Below are 18,484 nucleotides of genomic sequence, written 5' to 3' on the forward strand. Positions count from 1 at the left end.
CTAAACTATAGGGGTAATTCTATGTTGACTATTGAACTATAAATTTTATCAATTAGCTCATTAAATTGTTAAAATCATTTCAATCAAGTCACTAGTTATTGACTTTTAAGAGAAATAGTGGCTTGCAATTTAAGTAAATTTGTATAATTATACAATTCTGTTAACAGTTAATAATCAATGACTTGATTAAAATTGTTTTAATAGTTTAGTAACATAATTGATAAAATCTATAGTTTAGTGGTTAAAATAGAATCACTCTTCTAGTTTAGTGACTACACTAGTAATTAACCCTTAATATTATTTAGAGTAAATTACAAATTTAGTGTCCCAACTATTACTTTAATTATATTTTGGTCGTCCAACTATTTTTTGTTTTAAAATCATAACTATCGCTTTATTTTGGTTTCATTTTATTCACTCGTCGTTAAACAATTATGATACTGACGTGTCACCATAAAATAATATCACTTTATCAATGATTTTTTTTTAAAATGCAACATCAACAGTTCTGTTAATTGTTTAATGGTGTGTGACCAAATGAAACTAAAACTAATTGTTAGGTATGATTTTAAAATAGAAAATAGTTGGGTGACTAAAATAGAATTACCCTATTATTTATCATATTTACGAATTTATTGATGTTTTAATTGATAAGAAAAACTTATTATTATTAATCACATAAAATTTAAAATGAATATGTGTATGCTCTAAAGCTTTAGTGGATTCGTCATTAATGCTTATAATTAAAAATTAAAATATATTATATTTTTGCGAACAACTAGTTAGTGTAAAGGAATGAGACATTGTATCCTTAAAGTAATATTAGGGGTTTAAATTAGGGATGTGTAAAAATATCCGACCCGTCGACCTGAACATTAAAAACCCAGATAATTTTTTTAAGAAAATTACCCGACCGGGTCGGGTACCCGGCCCGACATTTCCCGAGTCGGGCCCGGGTCACAAAATTATGTTTTTCCGAGTAGTTTATTATTATTAGTATTATTATTATTATTATTATATATATATATATATAATATAATGGATTATTTATATTATGGATTATTAGATTTTGTATTTTAAACTTTTAAATTTTATGTTCGGATGTTGAAGTATGTAATTCGAAGTTTCAAATATTTAAATTTATGTATATTTTTTTAAACTTAATAATTTGAAAATGAAAAAAAATTAGGTACCGGTAAAATCCGAGTACCCGGATTTGCACACCCCTAGTTTAAATCCTAACGATTGCTAATAGAACAAACTGGGTTAGGAGGGTCGTTATTGCCTATGTAGTACCCAATCCAGACTAATCGATCCGGATACATGTGATTATGCCAAAAATATATATATAATATTTTTTAATTTACATGTAAAATTTCTATATATTAGATGTGCTATAATATATATCAAAATTATTTTTATGATGGGTTTGAATATTATTGTATAATTATTAATTATAATTATTATGTCGATCAATAGATCGGATATCGGTGGTTGTAATCAAAAAATATATAATATTTTTTTAATTTACATGTAAAATTTCTATATATTAATTATGCACTTATGCAATAAAATATATCAAAATTATTTTTAAGGTGGGTTTGAATATTATTGTATAATTACTAATTACAATTACTACTAATCATAATTGTATTACATAACTCACTGATAAAGTACAATTATACAAATTAAATTCGTTAGCTAAAAAAAGTGAATAAGGTAAATATTTATAATTACTCCTAAATATATTTAAATTTAATCATTTCATGACTTTTAAAGTAATTTCTTTACAAGTTTAAGAGCTAACGTAATCTCCACCGTCCAACGCGAAGATCACTGTCAAAATTCATTATCAGCCATCCGATTTAATGAGAAAGAATTGATGAGATTTGGTCCCACTCGATGAAAATTATACTTAGGTTAGTGTTTTGGTTAGATCTAATGAGTCATGGAGGAGCTGTGACCCTTTGTGAAAAGCAAAAGTCCAAATACAAACTCCGTGAAAAAATAATATAAAAATTGTAAATAAACTTTAAAATTTTCACTATAAATTTGATTTAAATATTGGAAAAATAAATAAAATTACAATAATTATTATTGGAAAATCAAGGGTAGCCATTGGATATGATGTGTTGGTTTATCATAAAAAGATTTTGACACAAAACCAACTGATAATAAACTCAATACATTAAATCTAACGGCTGAAATTCAACACCCTTCTTCTGAAAAAAATAGAATATAATATCCCAAAAAATCAATTGAAAATGAATAAAAACATGTATTAAGAAAGTCATATATAATAAATAAAAGAGTTAATTGCATCATGTGTCTCCAAACTATGACTCTTGTTTTAAAATGATCCCAAAACTTTTAAATATTCTAATTGCATCCCTAAACTATGACTCTGATTCTAAATTAGTCCTTAAACTTTTGAACATTCTAATTTCATCCCTAAACTATGACCCTCTTTCTAAATTGGTCATCAACTTTTGAATGTTCAAATTTCATCCCTAAATCCACCCAAATATGTGATTAGTTTCAACCATAGTTTAAACTAAATTTTGCTTTTTTCAAACATATAATATTATAAGTTTATAACTTGGCCTAACGATTTTACTAACAAGGGACGTGATTAGTATATATGTATAGTTTGAGATGAAATCATAATGTTCAAAAAGTTTGGAGACCAATTTAGAATGAGTGTCATAGTTTCGGGATGAAAATAAAATGTTTAAAAGTTTAAGGACTTGTTTAGAATGATATGCATAGTTTAGGAGTGAAATTAGAACATTTAAAAGTTTAGGGACCAATTTAAAATAATTGTCATAATTTGAGGACGTGTGATGCAATTAACTCTAAATAAAATGTTATTTAGAAAATAAAAAGAATAATTGCATGAACCAAATTATCTTAATAGTTAAATGAATCTTTATTGTTTCTACTTTTTAGATATCATTGTTAAATTGCTGAAAATATCTAAAACATATAATAATTTATAATCACATTAATTTAATAAAAAATATATATAATAATTTAATAAACATGTCAATTTGTAGCTGGTTTTAATCCTTCAGAACAATGTCATTATTTTTTAGGGTAAATTATATGTGCAGACGCTGAATTTTAGAGTAATTTTATTTTGATAATTGAATTAAAATTTTTATCAATTAGGTTATTTAACTATTAAAATGGTACTAATTAAGTCATTGAATATTGTATGTTAATGGAAATATTGAATGGACGATATATATATATATATATATATATATTGTTTTCTCTTTTCATTTTCTAATATTTTATTTGGCTTGATTAACCCGGATCAACCCTAGCAGGAATGTATATACAATGACTTGAACTTGAAACCTTAGTTAAACGGAATTAAGCTGCTTTGGTTCTATTTATTTATTTATTCAATAAAACTAATCAGTATTATTAGTTAAAAAATTACAATTCAAAAGAATTAGGTTGGATTTGGTTAATTATGATCGATTTGAATAATGTACCTCTCTTTCTCCAAGTCATATCCATATCAAAATTCATCAAGATTCCAATCTCAATGAAGACCAAATATTTGCAGCACATCAATGGCAGTTGGTGGGATATTTAATGAGTTGTTCTGACCTAAATTATTAGCGAGGATCCTACTTTTCTGCATCACAAATGTACAAAATGTTCTAGATTTTTGGGTAATGGAGCATGGGGATTGCCTCCATTTTTTCCATAACCAGTAAAAAGTTGAAAACAATTGAATTACAATCCATTATTAATTGTTGCATTGGGATGAGATGAAAATTTTATTAGATAAGGATAGGGTTTGAATTTTAGGGTTGTAAATGAAACAGATTGAGTTGAGAGGATTACATTCATAATAAATTTTTATAATATTCGATCTGAATTAATCGGTCAGTAAATCAAATATAAGTGATCATATCGAAAAACAAATTAGTCGGGACAGTTCATTAGAAATTGGATTGAATTGATTTAGTTTTTGGTTACCAAAAACAATGGGTAAATGGACCAAAAAAAACTTTGGATTGTGTAGAAAAGGACTCTTTGGGTATTGTACAGTGAATGTTTACTTGGCTCTTCATGAAAGGATGTCTCTTACCAATTCAAAACCATATGGTTAACTTAGGGGGTTTTGTGATGTCATATCTTTATTAAATAACAATGTCTGTGGACTATGCTTGAGCTTTAATGTCATTTCCTTTGGTGACGGTCCATCCAACCAAACTCTTTATTTTTTTCTTTACTCCAGGAATCTTTGAAATTTGTGCTGAAAGAGCAATTATTTGACCATGGGCTTAATTGAAAAGGAAAACAATAATAGTAAACCAATTTTCATGTAAGCAAGGGGCAGTGGGCATCTACTGTCGAAGCAAGTGATGAAATTGATGTAATTGTATTAATAAATACGAGTCCCTAAAGCAATGAACAAGTTCAAAATCGGCAAAAGACAAGATCAAGCCAACCAGACCACCCAACTAGCCCTTGACGGGTGTGATTAAAAAAGTCAAGTAAGAGTCGCCTGCTCGCTCTGTCTATGTAAAAAGGAATCATAAGAGCATGGGGACCAAAGATGTCTTAGTTTCGACATAAAAGATATCCATAGATTTGTGCTTTAAGACGATGATTTGGTTTAGACATGGTTTGGGGGTTTGCTTGCCCAAATGGGATTCAACTTTTCTTGTAAACCATGAAAAGGAAAGGCTGTCCATAGTGCTAGAATCGAAAACAAAATCCAAAGCACTAAAGCAAAATTTGGAGACGGTAATGCCTACCCTGGTAGGTTTTGCAGATTCCCTTTGAAAATGGCCTCTAATAATCAACATTGGAGAACCCATTTTTCTTTTGCATTTGATGTGACATATATTAGAATTTATTTCCGTTCTATTTTGAAAAATAATTAATTTTAGTATGCGATGAATTGAATTTATTAAGTGGTTTCAATGATAAAAAAGAAAAATATTATTCTCTCTAAAAAACTCGTATTCGAGCAATTGAATCTGCAAAGTGTAGGTACATTATCAATAAGGGAATAATGACTGTTGCATGACAAAACTCGGCCTTTAGACGGTTCGACTTTTCTCAGTAAGAGCCATAATTTATTCAAACACCTCTCCCAAGTCGAACATACAAGCCAAACCAAAGAGGAGAAACATAAAATATAAGCGTCCATGCAATCGATGTTGATTAACTATCTCATTTGAGCATGTTGACTGCTACTAGAAGTAGTAGCATCCTGGTTACTTTGGTTCGCATCCTGTTGGCGTATGTTCGCAATTTTCTCGGCTTCCATTTTCTCAAGCAAGGCTTCTCTCTGCATTCTTGCCATCATCTGTTTCATAGTCTTCTCTTCCAACCACAAGCTTGCGATATAATCGTTATTTCCATAAATGAAAAAACTTGCAAAAGGATGAACACATATATATTGATAATATAAATTTTTTAAATGGATCGAGTATAAATAAAGTTTTAGAGTAAATATCGTCTGTAAATGGATCGAGTATAAATAAAGTTTTAGAGTAAATATCGTCTGTAAAATAAATAACTATTCGAAGAAAACTTAGATTTCAAGGTGGGCACAAAAAAATTTAGGGTGGACACCATCAATAAAATAAGTAACTAGTCAAAGAAAATTATGATTTCACGGTGGACACTGTTTGCATGGTTTTTTTTTGGCTCAATAGGGCAGTATGAAAAAAAAATTGTAAAATAGGGCACACACTTTTATTTTGAGATCTTCAATAATTTATACAGTGTATGAAACTCATCAGGTCTAGGTAATGAGTTTCAATAAAAAAATATTTTTATTCAAATTTTTTTATTTTGATGTGATAAATTTTAATAAAAAATTATATTTTATTAGAATTCAACACCTCAAAGTGACTAATTTAAATAAAAAAAATATTTTTATTAGAACTCATCATCTCGACGTAACAAATTTTATAAAAACTATAAAAAAATATCATAAATCCTAAAACAAAAATTTAGGTGTCCTAATGGGTTAAATAAAAATCCCAATGCGAAAAAAAACCCTTTTTGCATTGCGTTGGGCCTTTATTCGTTGGCATTTCTGATTCACACAAAGGCTATTTCAAGCTTGAAGTTGCATTACACTGACAATATGCATTTTACAATGGGTAAATATAATTCTTTTTACCTAACTTTCACATTTATGTGAAAGATAATAGTCAAATCTTTTTCAGTGCAATTAGGTACATAACTGTTTTTTAATGGTGTAATTAGATACCTAAAATTTTTGGAAATAATTAGGTATTTTATTTTTTTGAAGTAGTTAGTTACCTAATATTCTTTGTTTGATCCTAACTTTAAAAAAATATTAGATATCTAATAGAACCAAATAGATAAAAGTTAGACACCTAATTGTACAATTAAAAAAAGTGAAGTACCTAATTGCACCATTAAAAAGTTAGATATTTAAATGCACCTAAAAAGTTATATATCATCATTATACATAAATGCTAAAATTATGTATCAAAAAGTATATTTAGCCTTTACAGAGAATAATTATAACTTATGATCAATTATAGTGACGCATTATTAATGCTTTAGAATTAACTTGGATACCAATTATTACGATTCATACTAACTTATAAAGAATGCACTTGCTATAGCTTTTATCGTTTTCGCCATTTTATCTAGACACCGTATGTACCGTCGTCTCAAGCAATAGAACATGCATTTATACTCGACAAATAGTCTAAATAGAAGGGTGAAGTTACGTGAATCAGGCGACATTAATAATAAAAAATTATTATTTTTGTTGGTCTAAATTCGAGCATTATATTTATAATGAGTGTCAGCGTTTAATGTCAAATAATCGAAAGTAGATCACCGGATACCATAGTTTAAATACAGCATTGCATTTCATTTTATAGCATATGCATAGTTTAAATACACCTTGTGAAAAGCAGAATATCAAACGTGTCATTAGTTTGGAGGTTTTATATAAAAGCCACCAGGAGAAACAGGAACAGAAACAGAAACAGCAAGACATACCCTTTCTGTATATCAACATATGATGTCTTTTAGTACAAAAATAAAAGGAAACAATTTGCATTCACAGCCGACTTCAGCTTTCCATGACAGGTTACATATTAGCAGCCTACTGCTTTATGATTTAGTCATTCCTCTTCTTCTTCCTCCTCCTCTCATCCTTCTCGGCTGAATTTTTCAACTGGAATGCAAGTATGTTTGATGTTAGTACAAAATATTATTAACCAAGTCAGTGACTAAAAAGTAAGATTCATCACGAATTCTAGCTTCCCTCACCATGATTATCAGAATGCGAACAAATACAGCAACAAAGTCGGTAAAAAGAGTCAAGGCATGCTTCACATAATCCAGGTCACCCAAGTGTGCCTTCTCAATTATGTCCTGTGTGTCCACTACCATGTAGCCGACAAACACCAAGAGTCCCAAGTAGATCTGTGAGAATGATTAAAACCGAAGCGGGGGATGTTAGTCACAGCCAACAGCATCATTTTGAGTACTACAACACAAAAGGTTTCAACGTTCACTCACCTCAAACATAAAGAAGGACGTGGAACCACCAAAGATAGTGGAAGCAAAATGCAACCACAGAAGCATGGACACGCCAGATGAAAGCAATCCCCCGAGGTAAAGGTACTCTCGGCGCCTTGCTAACATAGCAGCTCCCGAAAAGCATGCAAAGGCAAACGCTGTTCCCACAAATGCAGCTACCAGAACACTGTCCAAATAGAGGGAAGGAGATAAATAAAATGTATACAAAACAATAGAGATTTATAGCTGTGGATAACAGTAAAAGTAAAACAGATATAAAGCATAATCATCCTCCACTAAATAATAAATGAATCCAAGTGGATGCATTTTCACAGCATTTGCTTTTAAAGCAAAGCTGACTTGGAGCAGTGGCAACAAAACTGAGTGGGAAATTTAGTAATTTAGTCAGAAATAGAACACTGGCTTGAGGGAGAGTTCACCAACCAAATAAAGTACCCTCCAATGAAAATGCACAGCTATGTGAATGAAGAAAGATCCACAATCATAAGGCTTCCAAGTCCATGATGATATTTAAAAGGAGAGAAAAAAATGGTATTTTTTGACATAACCACCGGTACCAACTCATTGGCCAACTAATTCAGATTGGGAACTGCAAAGGCCAATTATGGGGTCAACTCCAAGATTCAAGCCCCTGACCTTGCTTAAGAGACCTAGCACCTCATCCCACAAGACCAACTGGTAGTTGGTGAGAAAATGGTCTTTTAGTAAAGAAGAGATAATGGGTTTCCCAAGATAAAGACAAACTATTCCAGCTAGCAATTTTAGTCCACTAAAAATGGCGACAATCCACAAGCCAGTAAAATATTATGAATTCAGAGCATATAATATAACACACAAATACTACTATTACAGCAGACCCCAAGCAACCAGTGGCTGTAGCTCTCTTCAAACTAGTAATTGACATCTTTGAAGGGTCGTTCCAGTGAGGCCTCAGATCATTAGACCGTGACAGACGGTGTTAGAAGTAGTAGCAATGGTAATTGCAACCACGGTTAGAGCAATATATATTGGGTAGATCCATGTGACTTTGAAAACACCAGCAGGTAGACAAAAGAAAGATAAAATCCCGGAAATTTTAAAATATTCAAGGGATTTTAATATCAATTGTCTACATTCATTCAGTTAAGCATAACACTACCCACCAAAGGTAACACAAAATGAATAAAATTCTAGATTTGAAATCTGCGACTTTTCAAACACAAGTTACCCACTAAATATTTATAAAAGAAAATACCTTGGGTCAATCTGAATGGCCAAGTCAATCAAAGGACCAACTGAAGCTCCTTCAAACAGAGCTGATGTCATCAGAAGAGAAAACCTCTTTTGCTGCATCATTTACAACACCAGAACAAAAGATGAGTTCTATGCAAAAAATAATATTAATATTATTTTAGACATCAAGAAAGATTATTACCTCTTGATAAGGAGGGATAGAGTGGAGCCAAATTATGGCTCCAAAGCATGCCAATGTTGTGAGGTAACCCCCGATGTTCCACAATATATGAAGATAAGCCCCAAATGCAGAGGCAATCAGAGCACAACATAGAGTCAAGTAAACCTGAAAATTAAAAGCACTACTTCAGATCAAAAATAATAAAAGTTATGGAATCAAGGAATCAATAAATAGATAATTGCATCTTAAAATCGAAGATATAATAACATTAAGCATCAGAGCCACATAAAGATGAGAAAGTGTATTATTTTTCATCCTCAGAACGACATAAAGATCCAATCATATAGATCAACAAAAAATAAATAAATAAATAAATAAATAAATAACAGTGAAAACCCTAGATAACAAATTAGGGAAATATTTAAAAGAAATCATATGTACATCTGCAAAGCAAATTCACAATACTCACAGTCAAGAAAGAAAATTGGAAACAATGGATAGTTAAATTAAATAGAAAAATTTGTCTTGAAACGAAGATAAAATCAAAACGCGCACTAGAATTTAGGACCACATAAATATGGGAACCGTAATCTTCTCAGAACTTGACAAAAATCCAATACAATTAGGGTTCGACCAATGAAATCAATGCGCAAAGGCCACGAAACAAATTTAGATCAAACTTAACAAACAAAAAGTTAATAATCCGCAAGAGTTTCAACACATATCCCTAATTTGTCCTTCGCAAACCCTAATTGCAAGGAAAATTACCCTTTTGAGATGAGACTGAACGATCGGAGAGATCTGTCGGAAATTCTTGAGGGTATCATAGTTCCAGCTGCTTCTCGATTGAGAATCGAAGAACGAAGAGAACGAGTCCATCGTTCGTTGAAATTAGAAATGACAGAAAATTGCAAGCAAACGAAAGAAATTAGAATGATTGTATCGGTCAATGTGGAGCTCGTGGTATTTATAGGGGCTTGCTTCGGATAATGTCTCGAAAAATTCAGGATGATCAAGTTACTAAAACACCCTTCAACGAAAGGTCTATTATTAGCAGAAGGTGTAGTTATGCCAATCTTCTCGAAGGATAATTGAGGAAACGAGAAAAATGCAAAAACTGTTGGGAAAGTTCACGGTTTCATTGGTTGACTAATTGCTTCCCGATGGCAAGCAAATCAAAATTTAAAATTATTCTTAGCAAAATTCGCTTGGCCTCGAAGGAAGAAATCTTCAGCGGCTGCTGCGTCACGTCACCCAATACAGCATTGCCACGTCAATATGCGACCATTCTTCCTAATTTCGTTAATTTTAAGGCTTATATGGTAATAAAGGTCTCCCTACAAATCAATTATTTTTACGGTAAATTATACCAGACATCGCCCAACTATAGCTCTTTTTCATTTTGACCACTATTTTTGAATTATTCTCAATCAGACCATCAAACTATTTAAATACATTCATTCAAGTTATCTGCCGTTAACATTTAATGCAAGTGCTGACGTGGAAGTTAGTAAATTGGTATAGTTATACATTTGGTCACTGTTACTTATATATCCTCTCAATTTGGTCCCAATTTTAATAAATTCAAATAAATTTAATCTTCGAATCAAACCATGCTACGTGGAACTAATACCATGACACGTTTCGTCATCTGACTGGAGGATTTAATTTGATGGAAAATTAAAATAAATTAAATCCTCTAATAAAGTGATGACACGTGTTATGATGATTGGTATTAGTGTCACGTTGCATTATCTGATTCAAAAAATAAATTTATTTGAATTTATAAAAATTAGGATAAATTGATAAAATATATAAGTAACAGTGACTAAATTTGTAATTATACCAATTTACAAACTTCCACATCAGCAATTTCGTTAAATGTTAACGATTGGTGGCCTGGTTGAATTCATTTAAATAATTGGGTGGTCTGATTGAGAAGAATTCAAAAATAGTAGTCAAAATGAAAAGGGCTATAGTTGGACGGTGCAGATATATTTTACCCTTATTTTTATTCGAAAAGCACGCTTGAGGGCATCCTTTTATTCTGAATTAATTACATCATATATCTTTAAACTATTATTTTTATTTTGAATTAATTATAAATTTTTTAATATTTTAAAATTTATTCCTAAAAAACAAGCTTTATTTTATATTAGTTCATTAGCTTTCGAATATTTCAATTTCATCCCTCAAACTTTCGAATGATTTTGGGATATTATTGAAATATTCAAAAGTTTAGAGTCCAATTTAGAATAACGTTTATAGTTTTGAGATGAATTAAAAATATTTAAAACTTTAATCTAAATGAAAGTCCTAGTTCGGGGAACCAACGAAACGCCTTCAATATTTTATAAAAACACTTTTAACTCGAAATATTTGATAAAAGTATAAAAACACATTTAGTTAAATATAGAAATAATATGAATATAGAACAATTACATCTTCAATATTTTATAATTAAGAAAATTGAAAAGTAATAGAAATGAAAAAAGACATGACTAATAATTACTAAGAATATAAACGCCTTCTCAACTAAAATTACTAAATAAATAAAGTTTAAGTTTTTTAATATTTTCAGTTACATATGAGGTTTAGTTAGAGATTATAAAAAAGTTATAAAAATATAAATATCACAATAAATTATATGCATAATTATTTTAGAAGGAAAAAAACCATATATATTGGTATGAACTCCAATACGAGTACAATACTTTTTTCTGGATTAAGCAACGTGGCAACCGGTAGCGTTTCACAAAACCCGGCTTTGCATAGAAGCCAAACGCTATCAGAAGCCTACGTGGCGGCTTATGTGCATGGCTTTTCCCAGTTGAAGCTCCATTAAACTAACACGTGTCTCCTCTGCCTCTACCCCCGACAACCTCGCACTCCCTCGAAAAACGAAACCAAACAGAAAAAAAAAGAACAGTTTGTATGATTACATTATTACAAGGTTTGTTTTTGTGAGGTAAATTCATTGTTCTTTTATATCCATCCTCGTGTTTGAAAGATTGGTATATGTTTCTTCTTTTTCTCTCTTTCGGTTTTCGGTGATTAAATTTCGTGTCTTTGTGAAAGATGTCGACGGATTCAAACACGATGAGGCGAACCCCGCCTGGGATTTTGCTTATCAGAAGCATTAGAGGAAAAGATTGGAGCTTGAGATCATATAGATATATAATTCTATTGCTTACCTTCATCGCATACGCTAGCTATCACGCTTCTAGGAAACCTAGCAGCATAGTCAAGAGCGTTTTGTACCCAGAATCCATGAAATCTTCTGATCCTCCTTGGCCTGTTGGGAACGTATTTATAAAGGGAGAATTTTCGGGTTCCGGTGCAAATGGGGTGGACAATGAGGGTTGGTATCCCTTTAACGGAACCGATGGCACGTCGAAATTGGGCGAAATCGATGTCGCTTTTCTGGCTTGTTACTCTTCTGGAATGTATGCTGCAGGCCATCTAGGGGATACTTTGGATCTTAGGTTGTTTTTGACGACTGGGATGATCGGGAGTGGCATTTTTGTGGGGCTATTTGGGATGGGATTCTTTTGGAACATTCATGAGTTCTGGTTTTACCTTTCGATGCAAATGGTTGCCGGTTGTTTCAAGCGACCGGTTGGCCTTCCGTCGTGGCGGTCATCGGGAATTGGTTTGGGAAAAGGAAGAGGGGTTTGATAATGGGAATTTGGAATGCACATACTTCGGTCGGTAATATTAGTGGATCGCTCCTTGCCGCTGCGGTTTTGGATTATGGTTGGGGGTGGTCTTTCATTGTCCCGGGAGCATTGATCGCTTCCGCAGGGGTACTAGTTTATTTGTTCCTGCCTGCTTATCCTGAGGATATCGGTTTTAGCGGCGCAAATGCTTCCTCAGCTGAAGAGGAGGATCGGATTCAGAAGGGAACTGCGGTGAATGTAGAAAAAAGTTCTGATCTCAAAGCAGGGTCAGGGAGTAGGACAAGCATTGGACTTTTCGAAGCTTGTTCCATACCAGGGGTGATTCCGTTTGCATTATGCCTCTTCTTCTCGAAGCTAGTAGCCTATACATTTTGTACTGGTTACCATTTATTTAAGCCAAACAGGTAATTTTCCGGTTTCCATGCTTTTCTGTTATGTCCCTGTTATGTTCGATCGATAATTCGACTTTGTGTGACATGTCAGAAATGAGAACCAATTTGTATAGGGCATTTGGAAGTCCTTCCATGTAGTTTTTCCTTATTCGAGATCGCCGTGCATAGGATTGATTAGATGTCAAAGTTTGTTTAATTGACTCTAGTAAGTTTTTCTTTTCAATTTTATGGGACAAACATATTCTAGGGAGGCTGGTTTACTTAAGGTTCACCCTCGAGTATAACTCATGAATTTGAACTACAGCTTTGCTGTTCTTTGTTATGAATCTGCAAATTGTTTTCGGTTTTCCTGACTGTTTGATTCCATTGTTTTACAGAAATTGGTGGGGAGTACATGTCTGTGAAGTCTGCTGGAAACCTCTCAACCTTATTTGATGTAGGGGGTATTGTTGGGGGGATCCTAGCTGGTTACATATCCGATAAACTTAAAGCCCGGGCTACTACAGCGGCCACCTTCATGTTTGCTGCAATACCTTCAATGATCTTATACCGTTTATACGGAAATATTTCACGTGCCACCAACATTTTACTGATGATGCTTGCTGGCTTATTTGTAAACGGCCCATACGCCCTTATCACGACTGCAGTTTCTGCAGACCTTGGTACTCACAGTTCTCTCAGAGGGGATTCTCGGGCATTAGCAACAGTGACAGCCATAATCGATGGCACTGGTTCAGTCGGAGCTGCTCTCGGCCCTCTTATCACCGGGTTTCTTTCATCAAAGGGATGGGACACGGTTTTCATGATGCTAAACGCCGGTGCTCTCATTGCATCACTTCTTTTATCGCATTTGATCATAGCTGAATTCAGAGAGAGAACTCGCAAACCATTGCCATCATCTCATGGACATCAAAACCATGAAGGTAATATGACTCCGATTTCATTGCCACAAATTTTTTTTTCATCAGCATGCGAATTTTTATCTATAACTTGTTTTAAACTGTCTGATCTATGCCTTTTCGTTGCAGTTACCGGATTGCAACCCCTTCTAAGCAATCAAAGGTGAGAGAATACAGGTAGTCTGTGAAGGAACTGCAGAAATCAATGGAGCTGCAACGAATGTAATAGGTTGAGATAGAAGTGATAAAAGTAATAGGTTGGGTTGAGCCAAGACATAAGACTATTTGCTACATTCTGATGGCAAAATGTGTGTAACAGTTCTTTGATTTATCAGTATTAAGGTGCTCAAGTCTTCTCATTCATATAAAAATGAACTTTAAATTTGGCCTCCATTTATTTTTTTCAGACAAGAGAAAAACCGAACCTTGAAAACAAGGAGAAAACTTGGTCCATTTTGCATGTATGCATTAGTAAAAATAGAGATGTTATTCACTGCAATGTTCCAGACAGGACCAACTAAAACTTATGACCAACATTCCCATTTGCTCTACTTTTAACACGAGAAGAAAATAAAAAAATAAAAAAAGAGACATGTATACATGTTAGGAAAAAGACCATTAGTCTGTATATCAATGGGCAAATCATCAAAAATTTACACTAAAATGAAATGGTTTCTACTAAAGGAAGTCATTGTTCTCTCGAATAACTCTTTTCGACTTGTATGAATTGTGTAGGATCACAATGAATTTCCGACAGCAAGTGGAAAGACCTTGTGTAGATGGCAATGGTGGATCTCTTACTTGCCACCCAATGAAGGGAAGTGCCCTGGATCTTCAATTGAGGGGGCTGGTACATTGCTAGCTGTGTTGCCTCCATATCCGCCTCTGGGACCACGTCCACAGCCTCGACCACGCCCAGGGCCATAGTACCTCTCTCCTTCAGCTGGCTTCAGGAACTCGTTGATGCTGACAGCCTACACCAAGACAACAGTCAGGCAGAAAAACCACATCACCAGTACCGATAACACTAAATAAGGCTGTAATATTCAAATAATTATGCAAACTGTGTGCCCATAAGAAGCATTAGATGAAGAAATTATACAATGACCAATAAATGCTCGAGTTTAGAACTTCAAATGATTGCTTAAAGGGGCAAACTGCTAGGGTTGTAACCAAAAAATACAAACTGTTAGGGTTGCACCATTTTTGCTGAACAGCTGCTGTCCAGCAAAATGTGAACTAGCAATGGTTCAACCAGTTATCAATAATGACCAAAGTACTTTAAACTCAAAGCACTGTCACTTTTGGTAAAAGAACCTTATTTCCTAAGCAAACAATACTAATATTCTTAAAGAGAAGCACATTCTACATTTTATTAAACAAAAGGAATCACCGAGTAAAACTAGAACGAAATCTCGATACCAATGCAAACCATATAACAACCAAATACGATCATTAGGAAGGCAGGATTACTTCCGTGATAAAGATAAATGCCAAATGCAAGATCGACATCCTTCCGAAAGCAGTTAATGAACAGGATCATGTGGGAAAAGTATGCAAACCTTCTTGGCTCTTTCTTCTCTCTCTGCATCTTTGCGCCTGTCCTTCTCAGAACCCTGACAATCGAAGGCCGGTTCAATATACCAGCATAAATTGAATAGATGAATGAAACCATGCATAACAAAAGAACAAAGTTTAGAGATCTTACAAGCTTGATAAAGATAACATCATTGCTCTTCTTGTTTGAAAGTTGTTGCATGGACTCGAACTCTTTGACATCAGCCTTCCTTTCTTCAGTCTTGAGGGTAAGCAAAGCTTTCCTCTTCTCCGCAAAGAATCTTCTCATGTTCTTCCAATGTCATCTCCTAATATAGATGGAAGAAACCAGCAAAATTAGAACATTAACATCAAATCAGGCAAATTCAAACTAAGTTGATTGTTCGGTCAGCCTAAAGTTGATTCCATCAACCAATGAGGAGGTGTGGCTAGAGTCAGCACTCATAATTTTTGAAACACGAAATTCGCCCAATTTATCAGAAACAACACCAATCCACCTAAGAAATACCTAGTTAGAGAGTATTTAGTAAGCATAAATAGGCTACTGCTTGACCACTGATGCTATTTACTTTGAAACTATTACAACTCGTATGAATATAATGTTCATTGCCCAGCATCAAAAAAGTTGTAAAAGACAAATAATCAATTCAAGAAGTATCAAAGCACATTCCATTTACTCCCTTATCACTAATTAAATTAGCAACAAAATGGGGAAACCACAAAAAATAGTTTTGTTATCCTCTCATATCTCTAGAAAAAAAAGACCCTATCCGTGATAAAAATAAAAACTACCTTAGTTTCAGGCTCCTTCTCCTCGACTTCATTTGCAGCATTCTCCTTGCCGGCATCTGCAGCATTCTCCTTGCCGGCATCTGCAGCATCTTCCTCACCAGGCTGCTTCTCAGAGCTCACATTCTTTTCATGCTCAGGGACATTTTCTTCAGCTTCTCTCATTTTGGCCAAAATAGAATATGAACAAAGAGATAAGCTTGCATAGGGCAATACACACACATATGCATATGTATACAATCCAAGGAACTTTGTAATGAATACAGCACAAGAGATTTGAAAAAATATATACTCACCGAGCAACTTCATCAGTAGGGCTACCCCAATTACCACGTCCAGCGCCATCACGCTTGAACTCATTCCTGGTAGTAAAAATAGATGGATTGATGACGCAATAAATAGTTAAAGAAGACATAAATCAATAGTGGGAATTATAACAAACTACAACAGAAAATGGAAATTCAACTAAGCAAAATACTAACCCACGTCCAGTGCCGCTACGGCGATCATACAGCCTGCGTGGGCGCTCCCCTTCTCCAGAGTTAAAACCACGACCCCCCGGAAAGAACCTCAAGACCCACCATAGCCACGCCTCTCAGTTTGGTTCCCTCCTCCTCCCTCTTCAGAGGGTCTGTACAGCCCTGAAAATCCATTGGAATTGTCACTAAATTTGGATTCACGGTTGAACCCACTGCCACCATGTCCATGCCCAGTACCACGACCTCCTCCACGCCCAGGCTCACTCTTCGCCTCCATCGCTACATAACAATAAACACAAAATAATGAGCAAGCACGCCACACTTCAATATCAGAGTGATTGTCAAAATGTCAATAAAAAACTAAATATAGTTCAAGGCTTCAGCAACTAAAGCCAGAACACTCGCATCATTAAAATGAAGTTCCAAATAAAGCTTAAACTTCACATGAAAATGCATGTAGTTGATAAACACAGATTGAAACAATAAAGTCCACCAATTTCTCACTTTCTGCCGCACTTCGAGTATTGCCAAGTAACAAGAACCACACAGAATGTCAGAACCCACTTATTCATATTAAAAATGTAATACCCAAATAAACAAAATTGAACTAAATACTTGCTCCGATGACAAATAGAACTGATAAATTTCACAATTTTCTGTTCTTTCATTGCCGGGGAAAATAAATAAGTACTCGTAAGACATGAAAGAGCAGCTTCAAAAAGACAAAATTGATAAATTTCACAAATTTCTTTTAGTCTACTTCATTTTCAATCCAATGAACAGCCAAAACATCAAATATAAACAAGTCCAACAATGATAGTCCAGCAAACCACAGTAACAACAAAGCCAAAAATTTACTCCATTTTTACGCCATCTCCAAAACAAAACAGAAAATCAAGAACCCATTAAAAAGAAATAAAAACTACCAGCTTGAGCAGGAGGAGGTGGCTTGGTGGGGAGCTTGGCAGCCTTACCCGGCTGAGCCGGAGCAGAGGCAGGAGCTTTCTTAGGCTTTTCAAGCTTTTGCTGCTCAACAGAAGCAATAAGCAAACTTGGGTCTTCAGTGTCATCATCCAAGAGATCAAAAGGGTTCTTGGTTGCCATTTGTCAACTCAAAGAAGTTATAATGAATATTTTAGCTTTTCTTTTTTTTAAAAATAAATTAGAGGGGAACTAGCAACCAAGAGAGCCCTAGTGTATGGATAAAGCCATGGAAATGAAAACAAGTAGGAAAATATCGGAACTGATGTTTGGGAGGTAAGAAAATGGGAAGAAATATTGAATAAATCGGAGAGGGCGGCAGTGAAAAGAGAGCGAAAACGATGCTAGACCTAATCTTAAAAACCCTATTGTCTTTGTTAATGTGTGGGCGAGCTCATTTTAAGATTAGATAGTGTGGGTAGGGGGGTGAGCATTCGATTGAATTTATCCTAGTGCTTTTAAATTATTTGAATTCGAAGATTATTATTTTATAACTCAAACTTTATTTAAAAAAAAATTTCTCAATTTGAGTCACGTTTAAAAAGTTCAAATTATTCGAGTTGAGATATATTTATAACTCAAATTTTATTTAATTTTTTCGAATTAAGTAAAATTTTTCAAGTATTTCAAGACAAGAAATTTATTTTATAACTAAAAATTTATTGGAAATTTGTGTTAGTTAAGTCAAAAAATCGAATTGACAAATTTTATTCTATAACTCAAATTTTATTTATTTTTTTAAATC

General features: G+C 33.6%; 2 protein-coding genes and 1 pseudogene across 2 annotated transcripts; 1 reads left to right on the top strand and 2 right to left on the bottom strand.

Moving 5' to 3' along the window:
* Positions 1 to 7,054: 7,054 nt before the first annotated feature.
* LOC120173011 (bax inhibitor 1-like) lies at positions 7,055 to 9,901 on the bottom strand. Its single transcript, XM_039180309.1, has 6 exons — positions 9,731 to 9,901; positions 8,984 to 9,127; positions 8,804 to 8,895; positions 7,549 to 7,735; positions 7,297 to 7,452; positions 7,055 to 7,201 (listed from the first exon to the last, which is right to left on the bottom strand). Exons 1-6 carry the CDS (start codon positions 9,839 to 9,841, stop codon positions 7,145 to 7,147), a joined length of 747 nt encoding a protein of 248 aa, XP_039036240.1. The 5' UTR covers positions 9,842 to 9,901; the 3' UTR covers positions 7,055 to 7,144.
* Positions 9,902 to 12,026: 2,125 nt separating this feature from the next.
* LOC120173006 (putative glycerol-3-phosphate transporter 4) lies at positions 12,027 to 14,178 on the top strand. The gene is given in 6 exon segments (XM_039180308.1): positions 12,027 to 12,563; positions 12,566 to 13,012; positions 13,015 to 13,026; positions 13,029 to 13,046; positions 13,412 to 13,957; positions 14,063 to 14,178. Coding segments are annotated over 6 exon segments (1,584 nt in total). The 5' UTR covers positions 12,027 to 12,040; the 3' UTR covers positions 14,101 to 14,178.
* A 418-nt stretch (positions 14,179 to 14,596) lies between these two features.
* Positions 14,597 to 18,050, bottom strand: LOC120173010 (annotated as a pseudogene).
* Positions 18,051 to 18,484: the final 434 nt, after the last annotated feature.

This window comes from Hibiscus syriacus, unplaced genomic scaffold, assembly GCF_006381635.1.
Source record: "Hibiscus syriacus cultivar Baekdansim isolate YM2019G1 unplaced genomic scaffold, ASM638163v2 tig00111941_pilon, whole genome shotgun sequence".
In the NCBI taxonomy this organism is placed as follows: Eukaryota; Viridiplantae; Streptophyta; class Magnoliopsida; order Malvales; family Malvaceae; genus Hibiscus; species Hibiscus syriacus.